Below are 10,153 nucleotides of genomic sequence, written 5' to 3'. Positions count from 1 at the left end.
TTTCACATCTCATTTCTGTTTGGCTACCATTTAATGAAGAAAGGAATACATACAGAGGACTGAATCCTTAAAAACAAGGCAATTAAAATGAAGGGAAAAGAAATTCATTAGCAGTGAAAACTAATCATTGATTAGGAAAAGGGTTGGAATGAAAACCTGCAGCCACTGCGGCGCTCCAGACCTAGAGTTCGACACCCCTGGCATATTGGATGGTAACTGAATTCATTTAAACGGATTTGGGATTGAATTGTCTTGTACTTTATACATTACTTTCCAGGGCAGTAGGTGGCGATATACTACCCTTCGAGTTGGAGCAGTCATACTCGATAAGGAGTAGAAGAAAATCGTCCTCCGGCACACAAGGTGGCGATAGAGACTAAATATTGTGGTGGCACTGGAAGAAAAACAGACCCGTTTCCGTCGGCAAAAAGATAAAAAAAAAAAACCGAAAAAGAAAGCAAGCGAGCCTGTGCAGCTCTTCTTTGGAGGATAACTTTTTCTTGGTTTTGCACAGAATTTAAATTTCATCTGATTATCATATCGATGCACGTACTTTTGTTTCGTTTATTTCTTCACCTAATATTTTTTTTAAAGTCCCAGCGAGATATGCAGTTGCAACTTTCCCGATTCACCTCCGAGGCGGTCTGTGGGATGCGCACTTCACCTGGCGAATGGAGCGAGAGAAGCTGCTGCAAAATGTAGACGCGAAGGCAGACGCACGCCAGGCGAAGCGCATTCGTCCTTTCTGAAGTCGCGGATTTCATTGTTTTATGTCTCCGACCCGCTAAAGGGAGCCGTCCACCGCCAACCTAGTTCTCCATGGCCTGTTATCGAGGATTGGCAGGCGGACACCTGCAGGGTCTGGATACGCTCGCCGCTTCTGAGGAGACCCCGGCGGTGTTCCAGGCATTTGGGCAGTTCTGGGACGTGCAGTGCAGGCTGGGCCGGGGGGTGTCCGCCTCGGTGTACAAGGTGTCCTCGGGAGTGGCCTCGGCAGCCGTCAAAGAGTTTGAGAGCAGCGCGCAGGCCGGAGATTACGGCTTTCGTAAGGAGCAAGCGGTGCTGGAGGAGCTTAAGGGCCACCGGAATATCGGTAAACGAAGGGAGATTTTGGCGTTGGGGTGGGTGGCAGAGTTGTTGGGTCTTACAGTGAAAATCCTCTCCATTCTGAAAAAACTTAACAAAACGAAATCTGCTAAGAATCGTTTACTGATTTACACGCTTAATAAACGCTTTAACAAAACGAATAACTGTTCTCTTGTTAGGAATGGTTTTGTCCGTTGTACACGTAAAGTACGTTGCTCAAGCTAGCTAGTTAACTAGCTCTGGCTACATTTGAAATAAAATATTTGAAATCGTTCTGCATAAAAGTCCATTCCAGCTTTCAGGGTGTATTCCTGTACAGCAGATTAATGGCATGGGTTTTGCAGTACATCGACTTGGGTTTGCAAAATGCCTGCATTTTTGTCATCTTTAACAGTTTAAAATACAGGTCAACCTTCCGTTAGAACGGAGTGTTTGAGACCGAAAAAATAATTCATTATAACGGAATTGAAACGTAGCGCCATCTTTCGGCACAAACGGGTGACAGAGCCTACTGCGGAATATCGAACTCGATGACGGCGTCCTTTTTCGTCTTGCTAGCACCCAGGGGTCCTCAATCACGGTCCTGGAGAGCCGCAGTGGCTGCAGGTTTTTGCTCCAACTCACTTGCTTAATTAAAAGCACGTATTGCTAAAGTAACACTTCTGCTTCACTTTAGTGATTTTGAGCCCTTATTGCTTAATTTTGTCTTAAACAGCTATTTTAATTGCTCCTTATTATCAATAACATGCAAATGACAAGAGAGAGCAGCATTTCTCCATTTAGCTTATTTACATTTACACCTGTGTGTATTTATCTGCACTATTGGGTTTAATTAAATACTTGAAAGAAAAATGAAGAGAAAAAAGTGAAGGACTGAGAATTACTCGTCCATTTTAGCCTTCAAGTCATTTGCATGATAGAAAGGGAAAGAAAATCTAGGATATGAGAATGACCTGACGTAGCAGAGTTAATTTAATTTCATATCTTGTTAGTGCTTTGTTGGCACGAATTGCTTTCTAATTAAGCAACCAGGTCAGAACAAAAACCTGCAGCCACTGCGGCTCTCCAGGACTGGGATTGAGGACCCCTGCTAGCACCAATAGCAGGGGACGTCCCACCTTTTTCTGTACATTAGTTAGTTAGATAAACGGTACCCCTCGGTGTCCTCCGCGCTTGGCCAGTATTATTGACTTGGAGGTCCGGCGGAGCCCCTCGATGTAAATAAATGAGTCTTTCCGGAGCGAGCGCCGCTCGGTGTTACTACTTTAACTTTTAAGAAAAATAGACCTTGTAATCAAATAAACACAGAAAACATAGCCGTGTTTAATACTGTATACAAGTCAGTCAGTCATTGTCCAACCCGTTATATCCTAACACAGGGTGACGGGGGGCCTGCTGGAGTCAATCCCAGACAGCACAGGGTGCAAGGCAGGAACATACCCCAGGAAGGGTGCCAGCCCACCGCAGGGCACACACATATACCCATACACCAAGCACACACTAGGGACAATTTAGGATTGCCAATGCACCAAACCTGCATGTCTTTGGACTGTGGGAGGAAACCCACGCAGACACGGGGAGAACATGCAAACTCCACGCAGGGAGGACCCGGGAAGCGAACCCGGATCTCCTAACTGAGGCAGCAGCGCTACCACCATGACGCCCTACTTTATACAAGGAATTTTCTAATTAAATATAACAGAAGCACATGTCCGCCAAATAAAGCTAAGTGTCAAAAAAAACAAAACATATTCCTTATAAACAGGAAATGTCAAATTCAAGCTTGGGAGCAGAACATTAAACAGGACTTGTCCTCACTCAAATCAACAACTTAAAATTTTCATGTTTGTAGTTTTTCAGTTTCTAACAACGTCGTTTATGGCACTGTCCTCCTTTAACGTCCTCAATGACAGATTTTGGTGACTTCCAAGTGTAGAAGTTGATATTTAATGCCCTGTTTTGCTATCAGCACATGACTGACTGACATTAAGGCTTGTGCACTATGCAGGGTGTGACGTCAAGGCACATGTCACCAATCAGTCAATCAATTTGGGTTTGCAATTACATTTTAGAGATGCGCAGAGTTGATAAGTTTTTGTTAAAATGTACGAAACAAATTTATGTAAGAAACTGTAGTTCAAGAATTGTGCTAAAAGAAATACATATAGTAATTGTGATGAAAAGACAGACTCGGGATACAAAAACAGAGAAACATAAGATGGAAACAAAAAAACTGAGATCTATGTGGAAAAACAGGGGGTAGTAACGCTGACAGTGTCTAAAAGCGCGCCCACCACCAGGGTGACATCGCCTAATAGATTGACCGGTACACTCTCTGGCTGCCGTCTGTTCTTTTGTGAGTCAACTTCTTTTTTAAGCCTGGAAAAGTTTTACATAAAAAAGATCATGATAAAATGTTCAAGGAAATTAAGGCCACATTTGTAAATAAGAATCATTGAATGCATGCATTTGCTTAACTCTCTTTTGTCATGTTTGGATTTGCTCTCTTAACTGTAATCCAGTAATGTCAGATAAAAGTCAGAGTAGACAACAGGTTAAATGAAACTGAATGATGGAAGTTCACAGCTGCTTTGGTATCCTTCCCACAAGAATGCTTATCTCTATATATAATCTTCATTTGGATCTTGATCTTTGTTTGTCCGCAAAATGAATTAGAAGAAGAAGCGCTAGATGGCAGTAGAGAGACAGCTAAAACACAGGCATTGCATTAAGAATCTCCTCCAGGCTTATACTACTGAAGACTGTAGTACTCCAGTCACACCTCAAAACACAGACATTCAAACTAAACAAATTGTTGTGCTTTAAATTAACTAAAGAGATCTTCATTTAGATCTTGATCTTTGTTTGTCCGTGAATTCCACGCATGCGTAGACCACCTTCCAGTTTAGTACGTTGTTGTTACTCACGGATGTCAGCAATGTGCTGGAATAACGAAAGGGGTGGTGGACAGTGTTACGCTGGTTAGCTCACGAGGCCTGGTTAGAGAATGAGATTGCCGAAGATAAAAGGTACGTGCCTACGTAACATATGAATGAAAGAAGGACAGTGGGTTAAATGAATGACAACGTAACAGCACGTTCTGGAAATTATTATTGTTACGTTGTAGCCAGCGAGTGCTGCGTGTCTCACAGTTGTACCGTGGCTTGCTCACATGTCAGTGAAGTGATCCATATTTATGCTTTAAAGAGCCTGGATACCTATGTGTCCCCCTTTTATAAGCATTGCTCCATGTATATTGCCTTACTCTTTGGATTGCCACAAAGCAACCTGCGAGATTGGAGAAAGGTTGAAAAGACAGGAGAGGAAACGATAGCGTCGTGAAAACGAGACGGACTGTGAACGGACAGGAGCAGAAATGCTCCCACACCACCACATAATTACTATTCAGACAGTGATCTATCGAATCAATGTCCAAGGGTTTTCTTTTGTAATTTTGTTTCCCTTATAAAAAATCATAATGCTGTGCGAAGGGCCCAGTTCACGACTGGCAGCCGTGTTTAAACAGGGAGCCCTTCACAGACAACTTTACCACGCGCAACGTAGTTGGACGCACATGGCTAGTTGGTATATAATAGATTAAAATAACAGGACTCAACAAACGTGTAATGAAAAACATAACCTAAAATACCAAAATAAAAAAAACACAGCTAGTGTGCCCCCTTATAACATTTATACATACAGTGCAAGTGATTTGTCTAAGATGTCAAACTGCACATCCTGTGTTTCTCCTGTCTGTGTGCTCATTGTAATACAAGGATTAAGACCTTTAGAGGCACTTAAAGCACTTAAAAGATTTTGGTGCCCCCATATATATGAGACGATGCACTCACTCTCAGTAGATAACTGAACAGGACAGGCGAAATGACCAAGACCAGAATGATCACGTGAGCCTCGGTGGACCGTATGGCACTTGCCAGATTCTAATTTTGTTGTATTCCCAAGAGTAATATATATGAATCATTAACGGCACACTGCATGAGAACGTGCTGTGAATACCCTTGACTCATAGTTTTCATCCTCTTTCTCTGCACATTAAGCATTCGTTTGCTCAGAAGTTGATGCGCTTGCTGCTTCCTGGGCAGCTCTTCTTTTCTCCACCCTAGCAGTCCGCTCCTTCTGTTCTTTCGTCGGCATCTTTTCGCGTTAAAACTGATTAAGTCAGTGTTTGTGTTGCAATTACTTAGTACGTTTTACTTAATTTTTCACTTAAGCTGGCACTTAAGTCTTCAAACTACCTCAAGAATGATTTAAGATATGAAGAGGTAGGGAAAGTGATGGCGAAGGTGGTAGGGATGTGAAATGGCCCCCGTACGCATGCGCCTCACTCTGCCGAGAGCTGATTCTATAATAAAATAAAAATAAAAAGAGGAATAACCTTGGAGATCAATCATCACCCCGAACGTGGATAGTAGACTTCATGCAGTATATGTGTTACCAAATTTCAGATCAACATGCAAAACGGTTTGCGAGCTACAGGTGGTTTAAAATCCTGGTCAGACAAACGGACAGCCACGGTAGCGTATTATATATAAAGATTTAATATTCAAATTGATAAGTACATATTAACCTTTATTATTACTATTTTATTATTATTTTTATGATTGTATACATATGTATGTCATTTTTTCATTTAATGTGGGAGCCCCTTTTTATGAAACCTGGTTCAGCTGCAACATTTGCATGTTTTGCACCCTATGGTCCATAATTAACCTGGCAATAGAAAATTTCCTTGCCTTGATGCCCTAAGCACAATCTTGTTTTGCTTAATGGTTAATCCAGCCTTGTACATATTTAAAAAAATGTATCTGACGCTGTTTGATATGATTTAGATAGGAATATAAGTAACAAGCTGGTTAAGTTTACAGATGATAACAAGATAGGTGGATTAGCAGATAATTTGGAATCCATTATATCATTACAGAAGGACTTGGATAGCACACAGGCTTGGGCAGACTTGTGGCAGATGAAAGTTAATGTCAGTAAATGTAAACAATTACACATAGGAAATAAAAATGTTAGGTTTTAATACACAATGGGCGGTCAGAAAATCGAGAGTACACCTTATGAGAAGGATTTAGGAGTCATAGTGGACTCTAAGCTATCAACTTCCCAGCAGTGTTCAGAAGCCATTAAGAAGGCTAACAGAATGTTAGGATATATGGCGCCTTGATGTGTGGAGTACAAGTCCAAAGAGGTTATGCTCAACCTTTATAATGCACTGGTGAGGCTTCATCTGCAGTTCTGTGTGCAGTTTTGGTCTTCAGGCTACAAAAAGGACAAAGCAGCACAAGAAAAGGTCCAGAGAAGAGCGACTGGGCTGATTCCAGGTCTACAGGGGTTGAATTATGAGGAAAGATTAAAAGAGCTGAGCCTTTACAGTTTAAGCAAAAGAAGATTAAGAGAAGACCTGAGTGAAGTGTTTAAAAATTATGAAGGGAATTAGTCCAGTGGATCGAGACTTTTATTTTATGAGTTCATCAAGAACACGGGGACACAGTTGGAAACTTGTTAAGGGTAAATTTCACACAAACATTAGGACGTTTTTCTTTACACAAAGAACGATAGACACTTGGTATAAGAGACCGAGTAGTGTGGTAGACAGTAAGACATTAGGGACTTTCAAAACTGGACTTGATGTTTTCTTGGAGGAAACAAGTGGATAGGACTGGCGAGCTTTGTTGGGCTGAATGGCCTGTTCTCATCTAGAGTGTTCTAATGTTTGAGAGTATACAGTCATGGTCTCATGTCTCTTGCCCAAGCCTCATGATGCTCATTGGTAATTTGATTAAGTTTAGTTTTGTCACGATTAATGCATGGTAGGGGAAAGAAATGGAGTGCACTCCATTGTGTGGTGAATTGAAAAGCAATGAATTATTTGATTTCTTTTTAATTCTGAAATTGGGGGATAGCATGCCAAAATTAAATGCTCATCATGAATATACAGTGGAGTTTTATGTATTTTACACGTTGGATTGCATTCAGTCTTAGCAGGGGGATAACTTATTGATAGCATTCCAGTGAGCGTTTCCTTGTACTTTGGTCTCATGACAATAAACTTGAATTTGTATATTCACAACTGACAACTTAAAGTTAAATTCACAAAAAGAATCCATAAAGTCATTTTTATCCAGCGATGTTGATGTTTTTCTTAAAGGAACAATATCCATTGAATGTCGCACTCAAGTCAGAACCTAACCTTGGCTGGAATGCCAGCACATTATAACTGATATACAGTTAGAGCAGACCATTTGAGAACTGGTAGTCAACCTAACCTGTCCCCTTTTGGAATGTGTGCCAATCTCATGACAAAGGGGAAGGACCCACACAGACTGCACACAGACAGAGTCACCCTGGTTGTAGAATCCATTACTGTGGTGCTGTGAGGCCGCAGTAGCACTGACCATTGCATCACTCGCATGTTTCTAATACTGATATTCTCCATGTATATAGCAGCCTTGAATTTATTTGATGCAGTTCCGAAGAAGTAAGAGATTAATGAATACTGATAGTGTTTTCTGTTTTTTGTCTTATTTTCTAGTTACCTTATATGGCACATTTACTAATTATTATGGTCCACACTTATCCACTAACTGCCTTTTACTGGAATTACTTGATGTGAGTGTCTCAGAGCTGCTGCTTCGGTCCAAGAGTCATGGCCACTCAATGTGGATGATTCAGCATTTGGCCAGGGACATTCTTGAGGCACTTTTCTTCCTACATCGAGGACACTACGTTCATGCTGACATTAAGCCCAGAAATATCCTATGGAGTGCTGACGATGAATGCTTTAAGTTAATTGACTTTGGCCTCAGCTTCAAAGAAGGAAATCAGGTAGGATTCATGTGTCAATTTACAGTAACTCAATATAATGTCGTTCTTTATGGCTGTGTTTTAATACAGTTTATAAATAAATTAGTGGTATGAGGTTAGAAGATGAAATTGTATGTATTGTCAGTGTGTTAGATGTTTATTGTAAAACACAAATAAAATGTACAGGACATAACCGAAGGTTAGGACTAGACTATCGGTTGGTGGTCCTGGCCCTGAAATAACAAACAAAACCAGCTTTTTCCGTGAGAGGTTAGTTTCCTACTTTGCATTAAGTCCTGGTTTCCATTGCTGTCAGTGTGTGCTGTGTACAATGTTTTATTCTTAACCTCAACACAAGCAGAACAAAGAACACTAATGTCTCAAATTTTGCAGAAAAAATATTGTCCAGCACGTGTGTTTCCTTACTTAAAGCTGTGATTTTAGCAGTAAAATATTGCAGGCCAATGTTTTGTTTTTCTATCCAGAAAAAATGTATTTGGAAACGAATGTGCAGCAGAAACACAGTCGTTATTTCTATATACCGGTAGATATATATACATTTTGGTCAAAGTCAGTCATTGTCCAACTCGCTATATCCTAACACAAGGTCACGGGGCTCTGCTGGAGCAAATCCCAGCCAGCACAAGGTGCAAGGCAGGAACAAATCCCAGGCAGGGCGCCAACCCACCGCAGGGCACACATACACACACACTAGGGACAAATTAGGATCACCAATGCACCTAACCTGCATGTCTTTGGACTGTGGGAGGAAGCCAGAGCACCCAGAGGAAACCCACGCAGATACGGGGAGAACATGCAAACTCCACACATGGAGGACCCGGGAAGATATTCAGGTGTCCTTACTGCAAGGCAGCAGCACTACTACTGCGCCACCGTGCCACCCACTTGGTCAAAGTCAATAGGCTAATAACATTTTACTGTTCTAATAACTGCGGCAAGATTAATCTAATTATTTAATGATGTTTACATACAAATATCTTGAAAGAGACACATTTTTTGCCTACACTGACAGGCAGGAATCACTCAAACACTAGTGGTCAATCATTGCTCTGGGATGCCTACAACAACAACAATTATTTCTACACTACTGGTCAAAAGTTTTAGAACACCACAGTTATTCCATGTCTCGATGCAAGCTCAATAATCAAGGCGAATAGCACAACACAGGAGAGCTACCTCATCAGGCCAGGACTCCACAGTCTGTTTACATCTACAGGACAGTGGTCACTCTTTCAGTGATGAAGATGTGCACATCCTGGACAGGGAGGAACGCTGGTTTGAGCAAGCAGTCAAAGAGGCCATTTACATGAAATTAATGACTATCTAGGAACCAAGGAGGGGTCCTAAGGGTACATCTCTCACCATCTTACAATGCTGTGATTGCAGCCAATCCCCAGATCTCTGTGAATGGTAATCATGGATATTGATCAATGGACAATTTGCATATCATTGATCACACAGCCCATTGTCAGTCAATGGTGCTAGTTTGGTCATTAGGCCAAGGTACTGTTTATAATGTTGGAGAAACCTGCAGTCAACTGAGACTAAGGGAGTCACTTGGATGAGTGATGAAACGTATCGGGGAAAGAAACCATGTCCAGATGAACAGAATCAACTTTCTAGAACACAGTTATTCCAGTTTATTTAAATTTAATTAGTTGAAATTCAGTGAATGACCTAAAATGGTGCAAAGGTAAGCAGTAAATTGGCAGAGGTTTAAATTTAAAGCTTAGGTTAGCAAAAAGTGAAAAGGGGAAATATCAGACTATTCCAAATGGGCCTTCTACACTGACCATCTAAAAGGTTACAGCCTACAGATGTTCTGCAGCAGTTAACGTAAATGAAGCCTTTCATGGTGAAAGAAACAATTTGCACAGGTATCCCAACCTCTGTTAATTTCTTAAAAACTCTCTTTGTGTCTTAAAGCAGAGTTGGAACAGACTGTGTTAACTGCACCCTCTGAAGTACCAGTTGGATAATATTACACTGTAGAAAGTGGTAAATTCCAGTGATAATAAATGGCAAGAAAATGACAATTAACAAATGAAATGAGTCAGAGCGTTGTTAACCTTAGAAGTGTAGGCCTTTCATTTAGAGAAATCGCAAAAAAATATTATATATATATAGCTATCAAAGTGTCAGTGAGCACAGTGTTGTCCCACACAGTTCAAAGAAATTCTGATAGAAAGAGATCTGGCAGACCAAAAGTCACAAT

The 10,153-nt window shown here is 41.0% G+C and overlaps 1 protein-coding gene across 1 annotated transcript in view; it reads left to right on the top strand.

Annotated features, from left to right (window-relative positions):
- The first annotated feature begins 381 nt into the window (after positions 1-381).
- uhmk1 (U2AF homology motif (UHM) kinase 1) overlaps positions 382-10,153 on the top strand; it is a 53,477-nt gene continuing 43,705 nt past the window's right edge. Inside the window, exons 1-2 of the mRNA XM_039735423.1 lie at positions 382-1,093; positions 7,646-7,938. Coding sequence (XP_039591357.1) covers positions 820-1,093; positions 7,646-7,938 — 567 coding nt within the window. The 5' untranslated portion in view covers positions 382-819. The remainder of the gene's footprint in view (positions 1,094-7,645; positions 7,939-10,153) is intronic.

Source organism: Polypterus senegalus, chromosome 14, assembly GCF_016835505.1.
Source record: "Polypterus senegalus isolate Bchr_013 chromosome 14, ASM1683550v1, whole genome shotgun sequence".
Taxonomy (NCBI): domain Eukaryota; kingdom Metazoa; phylum Chordata; class Cladistia; order Polypteriformes; family Polypteridae; genus Polypterus; species Polypterus senegalus.
This window is presented reverse-complemented; position numbering and strand designations above follow the sequence as displayed.